At 34.4% G+C, this 17,345-nt stretch overlaps 1 protein-coding gene across 6 annotated transcripts in view; it reads right to left on the bottom strand.

The window, feature by feature from the left end:
* Positions 1-17,345, bottom strand: part of LOC126884820 (ankyrin repeat domain-containing protein 17-like) — a 247,095-nt gene that overhangs the window by 112,236 nt on the left and 117,514 nt on the right. For all 6 annotated transcript variants that reach the window (XM_050651074.1, XM_050651075.1, XM_050651076.1 and 3 more), the window contains 4 exons: positions 16,186-16,583; positions 13,708-13,855; positions 12,445-12,788; positions 3,368-3,590 (listed from right to left, as the gene is read on the bottom strand). In XM_050651074.1, coding sequence (XP_050507031.1) covers positions 3,368-3,590; positions 12,445-12,788; positions 13,708-13,855; positions 16,186-16,583 — 1,113 coding nt within the window. The remainder of the gene's footprint in view (positions 1-3,367; positions 3,591-12,444; positions 12,789-13,707; positions 13,856-16,185; positions 16,584-17,345) is intronic.

The following is a 17,345-nucleotide window of genomic DNA, read 5'->3' as shown; positions in this document are numbered from 1 at the left end:
ACTAGAGAAGAACGTAGAAGTTCTGACAAACTAGCAGCTTTTAGGGAAGTGTTTACAAAGTTTGTAGAACACTGTAAAGAAAGTTTTAAGTGCCACTCTCATCTAACTGTTGATGAACAACTTGTAAGTTTTAGAGGTAAGTGTCCATTTAGAGTCTACATGAAATCAAAACCAGCCAAGTATGGCATAAAAATATGGGCTCTAGTTGATGACACAATCACCTATGCTGCTAACCTTCAGATTTATACTGGAAAAGATGGTAACAAACCAGAAAAAGACCAGGGCAAAAGAGTAGTACTTGATTTGGTCTCATGTCTAAAAACTGGTTATGGCATCACTACTGATAATTTCTTTACCAGTGTTCCCTTGGCAAAACAACTCCTAGATCGACAAATAACATTATGTGGAACACTTCGAAAAAACAAGCAGGATATCCCTCCAGCCCTACTACCCAATATTTCTAGACAAGAAAAGTTCTCAGTTTTTGCCTTCACTGAGGAAATAACACTGGCGTCTTACGTTTCTAAAAAGAATAAGGCAGTAATTTTATTGAGTACAGAACATAACGACGATAAAATTAGCGGAGAAGAGACGGACTATAAGCCAGACATAATCTTGCATTACAATTCTACAAAAGGTGCCGTAGATACTATGGATAAGACGGTAAATGAATATTCTTGTAAAAGAGCCTCTAAGAGATGGCCATTTGTTTTGTTTCAAAATCTTCTAGACATTGCAGGTCTGAATGCATACGTACTGTGGACGACAAAGAATTCCATTCGTGCGTATGAAGCTTCTCACAGACGCAGAGAATTTTTACTAAATCTGGGTCAAGAACTTATAAAGCCCCATGTCGATAGGCGACTACAAAGTCCACAAAAATTCCATAAGCGAATTATAAACGCGATGTACGAATTATCCCCACACAATTATTGAAATCCTCAGGGCGATGTTTACTTTGTCCACGCAAGAAGGACCGCAAAAGCAGAAAAACGTGCAATTCTTGTAAATTCTTTGTTTGTGCTCAACATCAAACAACCACAACAATTCAAACAATAATATGTACAAAATGTAAAGCTAATCAAAAAAACGATAATTAATTTTTTCAAGACACCATATATTTTTTTATTGTTACTTATATTCAATAAAAAATACTTGCATTTGTTTTAATTATGTTTTAACTAAGATTATTGCATTATGTTAATATTTAATCTATAAAAATGCATGGGGTACATAATGTACCCCCTCCGTCAACTACAAAACAACTTGACCCTTCGGTAGCGAAAGGTTAACATCTTCTTGGGAAAACTAAACAGCAGTGCTTGCTTTTTTTAATTGTGTTTTTGCGGCTTTGACTCATGCGGCAAATCATTATAAAATTGATGGTAAGTGGGGGATATGAAATCTAGCAGCTGTTGTAAATTTTCCAATTTTTGATACTTTTTTTTATTTTGCTTCATCTCCAAAAGGCTCCAAAGTAAGATTATTCACTGGTCGTCCAATTGGTTTTTATTATATTTAAAATACTTAATGTCTCCCCATTTGATCACATGATGTTCCCTATCCTTTTTTGGATCTTTAATGAAATTATTTAAATTTGAAAGGAAGACAAAATCTGTCATTTTAAGACCAACAAATTTTTTTGAACACTTTTTTATTAAGTCACACCAGTGATCAGGTACAAATATCTCAGGATTTATTTTCAGCTTTTCTATTAGAGCTAAACTCCGATCACACTCCATATAGATGTAACCAGGTTCAAAAAATGTGTGGTCAATATTTTCAATATTTGTGTAGTGCGAACAATGTACATGAATAATTGCTTATATTTTTATTCTTATGCTAACCACTGCATGAGTCACTGTAAGCAATCACATTTACTTGATCATTTCTTAACTAATAGATTCTTATTTTCTGTTTTTTCCAAAAATCATTATAACTTGCCTGACTCAAAAACATGATCCAAATATTGTAATGACAAAATATATAATTTCTGTAAACAATAGTATAACTTAAAACACTGCTAATATTAATCCATTAGAGTAGTATAACCTACACTACATAAACAAATCCAAACCGTGAGTGAAACATAAACAACAGAAGTAATAAAAATATATTTATTTCCAGTCGCTTGTTTGGAAGTAAAACAACCTAGGTGTACTAAGGCGATTTCTGCTCTTAACGGTTGGTGAATTTCATTTTGGTTGTTTTTTCTATTCATCAAAAGATGGCGATAAAGTAGGGAGTAGGGTTAGAGCGAAGTCGATTTTACTACCAAACAATATAAGATATTCAGAACGTGAAACAGCACTAAAGTCGTTTCCGTGAAAATTGCACTTAGGCGGTTTTACTTCTAACCCCTTCAATTATACAAATTGATAGTGCAAAGTAAATACGTATGTCATGGTAACAACTGTAACTGCCGTCTACAGTTGCCGTTCTGCCGTCGATGTCGGAATCGTACCTTTAATTTGTATGAGACTGATTCCGACAAAAACTGCAGCTGCTGTCCAGCAGAATGTCAATTGCTCATCTGACTGCAACTGCTGTCCGGCAGAACATCAGTTGCTAATAATTATACAAATTTATAGTGCAAAGTAATGACGTCTGTCATGGTGACAAATAATGTATCTGCCGTCTGCCGTCGTTGTCGAAATCGTACCTTTAGTGTTTTTTGCCTACGTAAGTTTATTAACTAGTATGAGATCCTGTCTATTATGTGTCACTGCTTGGTCTGTGAGCACAGTCCGATCCCAGTATAGCTTGTAGGTATTGTTTTCATCCTGTCAGAAACGTATTGATACTAACGGAGATGATCGGTTTGGGGAACTCCCAGTTTGTTGGCTAATTCCAGGTGAATAATCTTTCCTACTGAGTCATGGCGTTTTTGATAATCAGTACCGACAAACACTTGGCAGCCCCTGTATGATCTTGGGTCTATCCGAAATAAACACTTTTTCCCTCTTAATAATTTTTCGAAAAATGCTTCATTTTCTAGGTATTTTTTTGAAAAAAATTCCTTAATCAGTGATTTTTTGATTTTTTTCTAAAAAATTACTAAAAGAATTGCAATTCTACAAAAAGCTTTATATTCCTTAAACCCTAAAGTACACGTAAGAATATTTTGACAACGAAAAACCACCACGTACCATTTGGCTCAGTTGCATAAAGGCCAAAACCACTATCTGCCATCTCTGTACAACAGTAATTCACCAAGTTGCAGCATGCTGGTTTCTCTTCAATTCCTTAGTTTGACAGGATATAGACTATGTTATACGAAAGAACTTACAAAAAGAACTTACAAAAAGGTGATACTAAATAAAGTTAAATCATGAGAAAATATTATTGTCTTCAACATAAGACTTACCTTGACCCAGTAAAAGGTGAACCATTTCTTCGTGACCTTCCCTAGCAGCCTCCATGAGCGGAGTGTATCCCTCATCATTGACTTCTTCTATGTTAGCGCCCCTCTCGATGAGAAGCATGGCCAGATCGACGTGGCCGCCGCAAGCTGCTAGAGTTAGTGGCGATTCGAAACTGTCCGTGGGCATGTTCACTTGGGCGCCGGAATCAAGGAGTAGTCTGGCCACCTACGAACAATACGAAAATTAGTGGAGGAATATTTTGTTATAGAGAAATATTATAGCTATGAAGTAAAAATTATTATTGAAAAATCCAGAAGCTCTTTTGATCGTCTTAGGAAGATTCTTTTAACCTATCTTTAAGTATCAATATATGCATAAGAATTATAAATATTTTCGATTTGATTTTCTGTTCATTCATCATCAAACAGTTCCTCAGCATATTCTTTCCACCTCTCCAGTTAGTCTTAATCATTGACTATAATACTTTCTTGTTTATCAAGTAAACTAATTGCAGTTGACCTATATGGTCCAGGTACTTCTTGCATCTTTTTATACATATTAAATGTGTCATTATTTTTCTGCAATTCTTCTATTTTAAGATCTTTACTGCTGTGCCATTTTTCTTTAGCATCCCGGATTTTTTTCTGATTTCTTTATTGATTTTGTTGTATTCTTCAGTGTTTTTATTTTTCTGTTTTTTTCCGTTTTCCTTTAGTCTCAGTATTTCATCAGTCATCCATTGGTGTTTGCATTTATTAATACTTTTATCTTTTTGATTGTTTCTTGCATGATGGTTTTGATCTGATTCTAGTGGTCTTCAATGTTACGTGTTTATGTGATGGCTGTTTACTTTTTTCAGTTTGAGTTTTATGTCACTGATTAATAAGTTATGATCTGAGGGGACATCGGCTCCAGGTAGTGTTTTAGTTGTGTTGATTGAATTTCGGTATCTTTCATTATTATACAGGGTGTCCCGAAAAGATTGGTCATAAATTATACCACACATTCTGGGGTCAAAAATAGTTCGGTTGAACCTAACTTACCTTAGTATAAATGTGCTCATAAAAATAGTTACAGCCCTTTGAAGTTACAAAATGAAAATCGATTTTTTTCAATATGTATATCGAAAACTATTAGAGATTTTTTATTGAAAATGGACATGTATCATTCTTATGGCAGGAACATCTTAAAACAAAATTATAGTAACATTTGTCCAACCCATAAAATTTTATGTGGATTTTGTTCCCTTAAACCCGCCCAAACTTTTGTGTACCTTCCAATTAATTCATTATTGTGGTACCATTAGTTAAAACCAACGTTTTTAAAACTTTTTTGCCTCTTAGTATTTTTTTGATAAGCCAGTTTTTATCGAGATGCGGCTTCTTTTTTAATATATTTAGATAAAATTTTATGGGGGTTTTGTTCCTTTAAACCCCCCAAATGATTGTGTACGTTCCAATTAAACTATTATTGTGGTACCACTAGTTAAACACAGTGTTTTTAAAACTTTTTTGCCTCTTAGTATTTTTTGATAAGTCACCTTTTATCGAGATGTGGCTTCTTTTTCAAAATATACCTAAAAATGTAAGTTATAAATAAATTTTCAGATTATTAACAGGTGTCTATCTATAATCATACCTACTTAACCATATACAAACCATATGTGGTGGATTCGACAAGTATTCAAAATATCTCGATAAACACTGGCTTATCAAAAAAGTACTAAGGGGCAAAAAACTTAAAACATTGTGTTTAACTAATGGTGCCACAATAATAATTTAATTGGAACGTACATAAAAGTTTGACGGGGAACTAAAACCCCATAAAATTTTTGTGGGGTGCAATTTCACTTTAATTTTTTTTTTAATATGTTACTGCCATAAAAATTCCACATGTCCATTGTCAATAAAAAATCTCTAAGAGTTTTCGATATATGAAAAAAAATCTGTTTCCATTTTGTAACTTCAAAGGGCTGAAACTTTTTTTGTGTGCACTATTGTATATAGGTAAGTGAGGTTCAATCAACCTATTTTTGACCCCAGAATCTGTGTTATAATTTATGACCAATCTTTTCGGGACATCCTGTATAATCAATCTGATTTCTTATGATCTTCTCTTTGGTATCTCCTGGTGACTTCCAAGTGTATAAACAACACTTGGGTAGTTTAAAGAATGTATTTGTCACATGTACATTGTTCTGTACGCAGAATTCTAGAAAACAATCTCCTTTGTCATTATGTTGTCCAAGTCCGAAATTGCCTACAATGTTTTCTTGTCCACCATTTCCTACTTTCGCATTGAAGTCTTTCATTATCCTCTTTGTATTAAGTATCATAAAATTTATCTATGTCATATTCACTACTGCTGGCTGTCGGCGAATAAACATGGACCAGATATCCACTGGCTTTGAGTTTAATTGTATCATGATTGCATGAAAAATTATAAATATCTTTAGCATAGGAGGTGGACATATGAGATTGTAGAGAAGCATTACAGAATAATAGAGATGCAATTGGAATGGGTAGAATGATGAAATCAATGAATAAAATATTTCAGGACAACAAAAACAATATTTTACAAAACTATACCGATTGCAATCCAAATATTATTAGAAACAATGAAAAAGTTGTTGCTAATAAAGATGTTTCGAAGAAATTAAGCATATTATGTTACATAGTGGCCAAGAACAAACACAAAAATACACAACCTATCTGTATTAGAAGTTTTATTGGGAGAAAAAGAATAGAATGATTTGCAACAGCAAGTCAAATGATATGGGTTTTGAAGGGTAGTCCAGCAAGTTAACAAAAAGCAAGATAATGTATGACTTATGACAATGGTTTGAGAGAGAGCAGATCAAAACTAGAAGATAGATGAAATCAAGAAATGTTTTAGGAAAGATTTAAAACAGAAAAAGGATCAAATAGAACTGGTACAAAAACAGAACAAACAACTGTAGGGAATTCACAAGGTTTAAAATCCAAATGGCCTTTTGATCATTATAGTCATAAATTTATATAAAAATGATCTAAGATATAAACAGATAGAAATAAGATTCAAGTTTAAACAAATATCAGGATTGCTAGATTAAAACATTTGAGAACATTCAGAAATGATTATTTTTTAGATTATTTAGTTAAAGGTAAAATATGACAATAGATACACATTAATCCGAAAGATATCATAAGAAAAACTAACAGTTCCTTTCTAAAAACTACTAATATTTATAATAAAAACATTCAAATACTAAATATAATATAAAGAATAAGTATATCTAAAAATATTTTGATAAAAACTTAACTTACTGAAAAGTCTGATACCATAAGCTAAATCACTATGTAGGTAGATTGGATTTAGATAATATTATATCACTACAAGACTAATAATAACTATTATATGATTAAATATTAAAATTAACGAAGAAATTATTAGCACATGTTAAAAGTAAAATGATTAACAATTATTAATTGTTTATTGTGCAATTTTGACATATGTCAAGTTGAAGTCACTGACTAAATAGACAGGACCGTACTGTACATTTTATCCCAAATTAAATGGTTGAATAAACAATGCAGTGAAATATTTCGAATAATAGCAAATCGAGTATCATTGCAAACCATAGATCAATAGTATGATACCAGCGTGATGTTAAAATACAAATTGTCTAAATTTAAAATTCCTAATTTTCGGCAGGCGAACACAAATAAAATAACTATCGTGTTTTCATTGAAAAAAAAAACGGTTAGTATTTCTAAATATTTATATTTATTAAATGTTTCGCTATAAAGGGACCCCCCATTAAGATAGGCAAAATGCCCTCACTTTCAGAATTCAATATTAATTTTTTTTTACCTTCTATATGATTAAAAAATAAGACTCAGCGCAATTTTAGCCTACCAATTTCTACCCCTCTCTCTGCCCCCAAAAACGTCATTTTTCGTTTTTATATATTTTTTTCGTAGGGTTGCAATCAGTTTTTGCTGTGAGCTTCGCTGGTATCGCCAACTAGCGGATTACTAATGCAACTTCGGTTGGAAATTTTTCAAACTTATTATTTAAGTCTTAGACCCGCTTTACACCAACAATAAATTGATGAAGAAATTTACCAAGTTCTTCAAGGTCAAATTTGACGTGTACAAAACACAATTTTACTTCCAATTTTGCCGTGAATAAAAAGGAAATGAAGGAATTTGACGAAATAGAACATGTTCTATTATAGGACATGTTTTATTTCGTCAAATTTCTTCATTTTCACGGTAAAATCACAGAACACTTCAGATGAACTGTGGTTAAAATTGGATGTTTGTACCTCAAACCATACATTTTGTACACGTCAAAGGCCTTGACTAAATTCGTCAATTTCTTGACCAATTTACTGTTGGTGTAAAGCGGGTATTATAGTGTAATTATAAATACAAGAAATAAAATGCACAACAGAGAAGGTTAGGAGTGCATTCAACAACATGGTCAAACTCTTTAAAAGCCACAACCTTAATCTGGAGATAAAAGTAATGCTCCTACGATGTTATATCTTCTCAATATTATACTACGGAGTTGAATCCTGGACACTCACTGAAGCGATGGAGAAAAAACTTGAAGCCTGAATCCTAAGGATATCATGGATGGACAAGATAACCAACGAGACTGTATTACGAAGAATGGGGAAAGAAAGAGAGGTGATGTATACCAGTAAAAGGAGAAAGTTAGAATGTCTCGGACACATAATGAGAAACTGCACTAAATACAGATTACTGAAGGTAATCCTTCAAGGTAAAGTATTCGTAAAGCGTGGAATTGGAAGAAGAAGAATATCATGGTTAAAGAACCTGACGAAATGGTTCTCCACAAGAACAACTAATCTATTTAAAACATTAGTTAATAAAATAATTATAACCAGAATGATCGCCAATATTCGAAACAAATAGGCACCAAAAGAAGAAGAATAGTGCAATTATTTACAACGCAAAGAAGTTATAATATTGTAATCGATGGTTAATATCAGTAAATATTATTTATGATTCATTTTGATTATTTTTTATGATTTTACTTATAATTTTTTATATCTTAGTTTCCTTCTTTCCTACTTCCGATACTTTCACAATTATCGTGTACACGGCGCTTAAATTAATAGATTAATTATATTATACAATGTTAAAAAAACCAAATTTCAGTATGAACCGAAATTAACTTATTTGTCACTACTGGCGCTCACGAACTTTTAAGTATCCCTCTACCTACGAGCTCACAGCGGATAGTTGAGTCTTTTACAAGACTTGTCTATTTTTTATAGACATATATACATACATGACATATGACAAGTCCCCGAAACAAATGAGAAGCGTTGAATAGCCGTATTACAATCATATATATTTATAATAACACATAGATTTAGCAAGATCCGAAAAATAGCGTAACGCGGAGCAGTTCGGGTCGGTGGTCTATCTAGCTATCTCTCTACCGGCGCTTAGCTGTCTCTCTCTAGCATATGATGCGCGCTGCCTCTGTGTCTGCGTCGTTCCATTACTCCCACCTCTTGGTAGATACGCTCACACTCGTACGACAAAGATAGCTAGACCACCGTACTTGATATTGGCGTTACACCCATAGACATATTAACAATAGACCAGGTTAGGGATATGCCACTCAATGCATCGGGGTGTAACGCCAATAACAAGTACGGTGGTCTAGCTATCTTTGTCTGTCATACGAGTGTGAGCGTATCTACCAAGAGGTGGGAGTAATAGAACGACACAGACACAGAGGCAGCGGGCATCATGTGCTAGAGAGAGAAAGCTAAGCGCCGGTAGAGAGATAGATAGACCACCGACCCGAACTGATCCGCGTTACGCTATTTTTCGGACCTTGCCTAATCTAGTGTTATTATATCTATGTTGTTCTGAAGCTATTTTCTTGTGGCATTTTTACAATTTTAACTATTTAGAATGGGAAATAAGCCACAATATTATTAAAAAATGATTTTTATTAACGTTTCGACGCCCAAATCGGGTGCCGTTGTCAAAATACAAAATACTATTAATATAAACAAAAATGTTGTTGCTTAGTAAAAAAATTCTTCTAATAATTTATTTAATTTGACTCATTTATATCGGCAATTCAGATACATATGATACATTTTAAAGTAGAAGACTTTAAAATGATATTGCCAATATTTATGAGTTGCGTTCCTGGGACGACTTTACTGAAAGATAGTTCATTCGATTACATGAAATCAACCCCAACTCAAGAATATCCGTCACAAAAAAATCATAGCATGTGATCTGTCTTTAAAAAGACAACCACATGCAACGGTGACATTAAAATTCTCGCGTTAGAGATCTCATAGTAAATCACGAGGGAAAACCAGGAAAAAACCTCGTGATACTATCCCGACATCGTAAGTATTTGGTCTTACATTTAATTTACTCTCAAAATTAATACCAAATTCTGACTTTACTATAATTTTGTTTAAATTATAAATAATATCAATAATACATGGGTATATAAGTAATACTAAAATATAAAATATGTACTAACTCGACTATTGACTTACTAATTGTGGTATTTTCTTTCTATTGACTTCCTCTTTCAGTATGGGTATCCACATCCTACTGCATTCCACCGAGGAATTTGCGACACAATTGGTTTCGTTTAGCATAATTAGAGCCGCTTCTTTGATTTTTTTCTTTTTACTATCTGTTTCTTTCAGGACTATACTTGAATCTCTCCACTGAACTCTATGTTCATTATCCCATGCGTGTTGACATATTTGAGATCTATCAAATTCTCTATTTTTAATATAAGATTGATGTTCACTTATTCTAACGTTTAATGGTCTTGATGTTTCACCTATATAAAACTGTTCGCATTCACAAGGTATTTTATAAATACAATTCTTTGTCTTTTCTTGTTCATTGTTAGGTTTAGTTTTAGATAGAATAGATCTCAATGTGTTGGTTGTTTTGAATGTTGTTGAAATGTTGAATTTATTTCCTATTGTTTTAAGTTTCTCGGATAGTCCTTTTATGTATGGTATTGATATTTTCCTCGTATTATTTCTTGTGAATGTTGTAGGATCCCGTTCTATGTTGTTCTGTTCCATTCGATCCAATCTTGACAATTCCTTATTTATAAACGATAAAGGATAATCATTTTTTAATAAAACAGATGTTAAGAATTGTTTTTCTTCTAAAAAGGAATTTTCGTTAGAACAAGTAATTTTGGCTCTATCATATAAGGATTTTATGATTCCCTTTTTAACGTTGATGTTGTGATTTGATTTGTAATTGAGATATCTGTTGGTATGTGTTGGTTTTCTATACACTTGAGTCTCATATCCAGTATCCTTCTTTAAGACTAACATGATTTACTATGAGATCTCTAACGCGAGAATTTTAATGTCACCGTTGCATGTGGTTGTCTTTTTAAAGACAGATCACATGCTATGATTTTTTTGTGACGGATATTCTTGAGTTGGGGTTGATTTCATGTAATCGAATGAACTATCTTTCAGTAAAGTCGTCCCAGGAACGCAACTCATAAATATTGGCAATATCATTTTAAAGTCTTCTACTTTAAAATGTATCATATGTATCTGAATTGCCGATATAAATGAGTCAAATTAAATAAATTATTAGAAGAATTTTTTTACTAAGCAACAACATTTTTGTTTATATTAATAGTATTTTGTATTTTGACAACGGCACCCGATTTGGGCGTCGAAACGTTAATAAAAATCATTTTTTAATAATATTGTGGCTTATTTCCCATTCTAAATAGTTAATATTATTATATCTATGGTTACACCCCGATACATTGAGTGGCATATTGCTAGCCTGGTCTATCGTTAATATGTATATGATTACAATCACTCTGCAGTTTTATCTGATTGACATCGTAGGTGGTGTGAATGACATTTTTACATGACATTAATAAATTAAACTTTCAACGTAGCCAACTGCAACAATGACGTACAAACTAATGTGATGTAGATATGAATTCATTGTTCACCTTAATCAATAATTGCAGTAATAGTTTAGAAGTATTTAAAATCATCATAAAAATATGAATTTCACCTTCACATTGATATGAATTTTAATGCATTCCCATGTAAAATAAATAATTTTGAGGAATGAATACCTTTCCATACTGTTTGAACAGAGTTCGGACAAATAATCCCTGGACAAAAAATCCCCACAAATAATCCTCGGACAAATAATCCCCGGACAAAAAATCTCCACAAAAATCCCGGACAAATAATCACCACAAATTTTTTTGGATAAAATATCCCCAAGAAATATTTGCTGCCAAATAGTTCTCTAAAAGTTTTCCAATCGTCATGAAACCGCTTTTCGTCACGAAAATAATGATTAGCAATTAAGATTAAGCATGAATTATATACGGCATAAATTGGAATTAAAGTTGATCGAAATTTACAATTTACCCCGTTATTATAAAAAATTCAGACTTGGCGCAATGATAGTAGTAGAGCAATTTTATTGCATTTGAGTGACATTATATTTTCCAAAAGATGTGTGCGGTGTCCTTTACAAAAGGAACAGGTTTTTTGCATTAGGTACAATAAAGATTATCGTTTTCAGGACCGAAAGGCAGAGCAAAGCAAAGTGAGCAAAAGATTTAAGCGAATAATTACATGATCACACTCACATTCTTTTGTCATGTAAAATTTAAAGTTTTCGGTATGAAATTGGAATTCGAAATTTGGTAATCGAAATTACAATTCATGCTTAATCTTAATTGCTAATCATTATTTTCGTGCCGAAAAGCGGTTTCATGGGGATCGCTATAACTCTCATGCACTGAGGCTGAAAAACATTTGAGTCCATTGCATTCATATCACGGGAAAACTTTTACAGAACTATTCGGCAGCAAATATTTTTGGGGATTGTTTGTCCGGAAATTTTTGTGCGGATATTTTGTCCAAAAAAATGTGTGGGGATTATTTGTAGGGATTTTTTGTGGGGATTTTTTGTCTGGGGATTTTTTGTCCAGGGATAATTTGTGGGGATTTTTTGTCCGGGGATTATTTTTTGTCCTAGCTTCGTTTGAACTGGTTTCTTACCTCGACATGCCCGTCCATGGAGGCTTCCATGAGCGCGGTATGCATTTCGTCGGTTTTATGTTCCTGGTCGGCGCCTGCCTCTAATAGGAACCTAACCATGTCCAGGTGGCCTTTATAACAAGCTAACGTGAGTGCGGACTCCTTAAACTCGTTGGAATGGGTGTTGATGCCGGCGCCGTGGCTGAGCAGGATCTTAGCGAGACCGACATGACCGGCCGACGCCGCCTCCATCAAGGGCGTGTGGCCGTTCTCGTTGTGGTCTTCAACGTTGGCGCCGTTTTCTAGAAGGAACTTAACTACTTCGGTGTGACCTCCTGCGCAGCCGTACATCAGGGGGGTATTGCCTGGAATGTAATAAAGGGAATGTTAATCGTTACTAAATGAAAAACATTAGCATGAAAATGAGAAACAGAATCTCTATAGAATACTAGAAAAAGTGTAGAAGACGACAAAAGAAAAATTCAGGAAGCTAAACATTCATAATATATACATCCGTATACAAGTAGATTACACAGATCAATAGAAAATCAAGTGTTACACTGAAGGACATCAAATCAATTGCAACAATCACAAAGATACTCAACAACATACAACTCTGGTGAAATAAAAACAGAATGGCTAAACTCATAAGTTTATTGAACTTGAACTATGAACCTGGTTCAATGCAATATCTGTGCAGCTTTTCCACGCTGCTGCAGATTAGATAAAGATTGCCATGATGATCGCCAACATTCGTCACGGATAGGCACATCAAGAAAAAGAACATTGAAATATTAAATGCATTAAATTAATGACAAAATTATGAAACGTTAGAGAGTGCAATATTGATAAAAGAAAAATTTAGACTTGCAACTTCATTTCATTTTTAACATAATTTCTTACTCCTAAGTTACTTGACAGCACTTCAACAATATCTCCAGTAATAAGAAAGAGACGCCCACACTCCGATATGTTGAGAAGGATAACTGGACACCACTATGGTCCAAGTGTAGAGGAAGATCTAGAAGATGGCTGGATGATATAGAAAAATATATAAGAGCAATGGATGTTAAAGACCGGAAAGATCAGTGCAAAGCCAGGAAGAAATGGAAAAAAGTCATGACAGCAGCAAAGACACAGAGCAAGCTATAATGACATAGAGAAGTAATCCACCTCACACAAGAATAGGATTTTGAACAGCATGGTGTCAGCTATATTCCATAGGAATTGTAATGCTGTAAAACAAAGAACAACTATTTTCCCAAAATAATATTAATACTTTACCTGATGTTGACTGAGCGTTAACGTCTGCACCGTGAGCTACCAGAAGTCTGACAATGTCGAGATGTCCGGCTGAAGCAGCTTCCATCAAAGGGGTGCACTCCCCTTTGATGCCCCTATCTTCTACATTTGCATGCATTGCTAAAAGCACCTGCAAAAGATAACATAATATTAAAGACAAGAATTTGGTGAGTTCCAATTAAATATACACATAGTTTTAAATGTCTCTCCAAAGGCGCGCATAATGGTTATATTACCCGTATGCATTCCAATGGCTAATATAAAATTATTAATTATATGTCAAAAAAATGAGCAATAACCACCTCTTAATACCCACCAAATTTCATTTGCATATCTCAACCGGTTTTAGAGCAATAAATAAATCATCAGTTTGTAAGCAAAATTTCAACACCCCGTATCTCCGAAACAAAGCATTTGCGGACATATCTACGTTTATAAAGCAAACTGTCAATTCTTTTTCATGCAGAATTACCCCTTAAAGTTTGTCGCACACCCTGTATTGATGAAAAACATTGCTAGTTGTTAGAGTACCTAACTTTTTTATTATCCGACATAAGCGATTGAATCAAAAAACAGAATGTTAAGAAAATCTGAGGTTTTAGTTGGATTTAATTTCAATATTTTATAACTTTGAGAAAAAAACACAGTATGATTGGTACACCCGGTATATAATGACAATTTACCTGTCTAGCAACAATATTATTACAGCGATATTGTTAAAAAAATAAGGCTTCTTCTTGCAGTACCGTCTCCTATCGGAGGTTGGCTACCATCACAGCAATCTTAACTTTGTTGGCTGCAGCTCTGAACAACTGTATTGAACTGCACCCATACCACTCCCTTAAATTTCGCAACCAGGAAATCCTCCTACGTCCCACATTTCTCTTTCCCGAGATTTTTTCTTGGATTATGAGTCTGAGCAGAGAGTACTTTTCTCCAATCATTATGTGGCCTAGATACTCCAGTTTTTTCGTTTGTATGATTTTTATGACTTCGCATTCCTTCCCCATCTTCAGCAAAATATCTTGATTTGTTACTCTTTCTGTCCATGGTATTTTCCACATTCTCCTGTAACACCACATCTCGAATGCCTCAATGTTTTTGATGTTTATCTTTTTCAGTGTCCAAGCTTCCATGCCGTACAGCAGAACGGAGAAAACATAGCACCTTAACATTCTCGTTCTTAAGTTTATATTTATGTCCCGGCTGCATAGGAACTTTTTCATTTTGACTAACGATTGTCTCGCTATCTCAACTCGCCTCTTGATTTCTCTTGTCTGGTCATTAGTATCAGTGAAGCAAACCCCTAAATATTTGTAAGACGTAACTCTTTCAACTGGCTGATTATTTATGGTTAAATTCACATTGGTGTATAGCTTCTTTGTTACAATCATGAATTTAGTCTTTTTGATGTTCAGTTTTAGACCATACTTATTGGTATAAGTGTTTATGTTTTTTATCAAAATAAGGCTATAATATATTAAAAAAATCACTTAAATCGAACAAGAGGTTTGTTTAGGAAATTCGAGACCCATTTTTAAGGTGGTGCGTTAATTTCTTGGATTAGTGTATATAAACACGTTTTTTGAGACAGTAATAGTGAAATTGAGATCTGATACATCTGGTCACTGATCACGGTTATCGAAGTTAGCCAGGAACGACAGTTATCGGTGATTTATAAATTAATCACGGTGACTGAGTCACTGGTAGTGAAATCGCGTCCTATTACTATAGGCGCGTTCCAAGTGACATGAAAACCGTCTTTCGTACTGCCCTCGTCATGCGCATTATAAAAAATGCGTTCCAAGCGAACATGAACGATGATTCGTATTATCGTACACTGTGTTGTTCCAAGCGATCCATGTACCGTTTCGAAATCGGTAACTGAACGGTCCTTTTGATACATGCCTTCAAGCAGAAACTATTTGTACTGACTTGCGCAGTTAGGATTGTTTTCATTTTTACTGGTCATTGCTATGAGATCAGCTGATGATTCAATAATAGAATAATTTACAATCCACGCTATAAGTATAGCTGTGAATCTTGATTTTCGTTTAAATAATTATTAATTCTTTTTTTTTTTTTAATTAATCTTAAAAATATGGAAAATTTATTATTTTTGTTTCATAGAAGACAGCGATTTTATGTCAGATATCGATTCTGAGGAAGATTTTGAAGTTGAAGTGATGTTTAATGAACATGTTAGAAATGATAATTTCTAACCATCTAACTAGTGGTACTGTGGTACTCGTACTGAAAATGGCTCAGGCGCAACTAGAACTTGAAATGGTACACAAATCCGTTCCAAGAGAGTTACGTAGCGGTAATCGGTTCGGGATCGAAAGAAAACCGTTCAAGGGCGATTCTGCGCATTAAAACAGTCCAATCGATTTCGGGACGGTTCAAGGGATCATACAAATGTGTCGTCTTGGAAGGAACCTTATATTGAAGTATACTAACCTGTGCAAGTTCGAAATATCCAGCACTGCACGCCAACGAAAGCAAACTTTCCCCCTCTTCGGAAGTTTCGTGTACGGATCGACCTTCTGTGAGCAGTTTTCTCACAGTTCGGACATCACCATCGGTACACGCCTCAACCAAAGAAGTCTTCTCTGACTGCTGCTGTGTGAGTTGTTGTGTTTGGCCGGCTTGACCGTTCGTTCCGTTCGCTACTGTCGCAGCTGAGGCGGTACTGCCGTTACTGGTGTTACTGGATCTGTTCGGTGGATTATCGGAGCGCATGCGCGTCAGCGCAGCTGCGGCTTCGTCTAATGCACAACTTACACTGGATGTGAGACGGCGAAGCACTTCGGGGTCGCCTAAATGCTTACCATCTTTGGCGGCTAGCTGGCCAATACCTGAAACAAAATTACACGTTGTTAAGCATTGTCAAGAATAATAAAACAAAATAGTGTAATCGGTGTAGTGCTACACACCACCAATTCGAAGAAAGATAGAAAGAAAGAGAAAAATATCCTGGCTTAAGAACTTGAGGGAATGGTTTGAATGCAGTAGTGCAGAACTACTTAGAGCAGCAGTCAACAGGGCCTGCATAGCCATGTTGATTCTTCTATAGAAGATGGAACGTGAAGAAGAAGACTGCTGCACAATGAAAAGTTGATTTCAAGATATGTTATTATTCGTAAATTGCCAAAATTATATTAGGTATTTAATGAATTAGCGAAGTGAAAATACATTAAGTCTGATCCTAGATCAGCTATTGGCATAACTCTTGGAATTATTCTTACTGAGGTTTGGCAGTCTAGTTTGTCTTCTTTGTCATTGTATTTTACCGTCTTTTTCTTCTTTGAGGTCATTGAACTCTATTTTCTTTGATTTTAGGACATTCATGGATTGTTCATATCGTGCTTTATCAAATGCTACGCCTCTGCTAAGTATTTCCACGGAATACTACCTACACGACACCTAATCGCGGCTTTAATTCGATTAGGCATTCTTTGGATTAAGGCAGCAAATTCTTCCTGAGGTCTCTCATTCATCACGAACGAACTGCTTGTTCCAATTCGTTATTGATTTGAAAATCAACATGGTTACGTTAAATACAATGCATGCTCTATTGGATTTAAGTCTGGACTCCTTGGGAACCATGGTAATAATGG

This window comes from Diabrotica virgifera, chromosome 5 (genome assembly GCF_917563875.1).
Source record: "Diabrotica virgifera virgifera chromosome 5, PGI_DIABVI_V3a".
Taxonomy (NCBI): Eukaryota; Metazoa; Arthropoda; class Insecta; order Coleoptera; family Chrysomelidae; genus Diabrotica; species Diabrotica virgifera.
The sequence above is the reverse complement of the archived record's forward strand: the minus strand, read 5'-3'. Positions and strand labels throughout refer to the sequence as shown.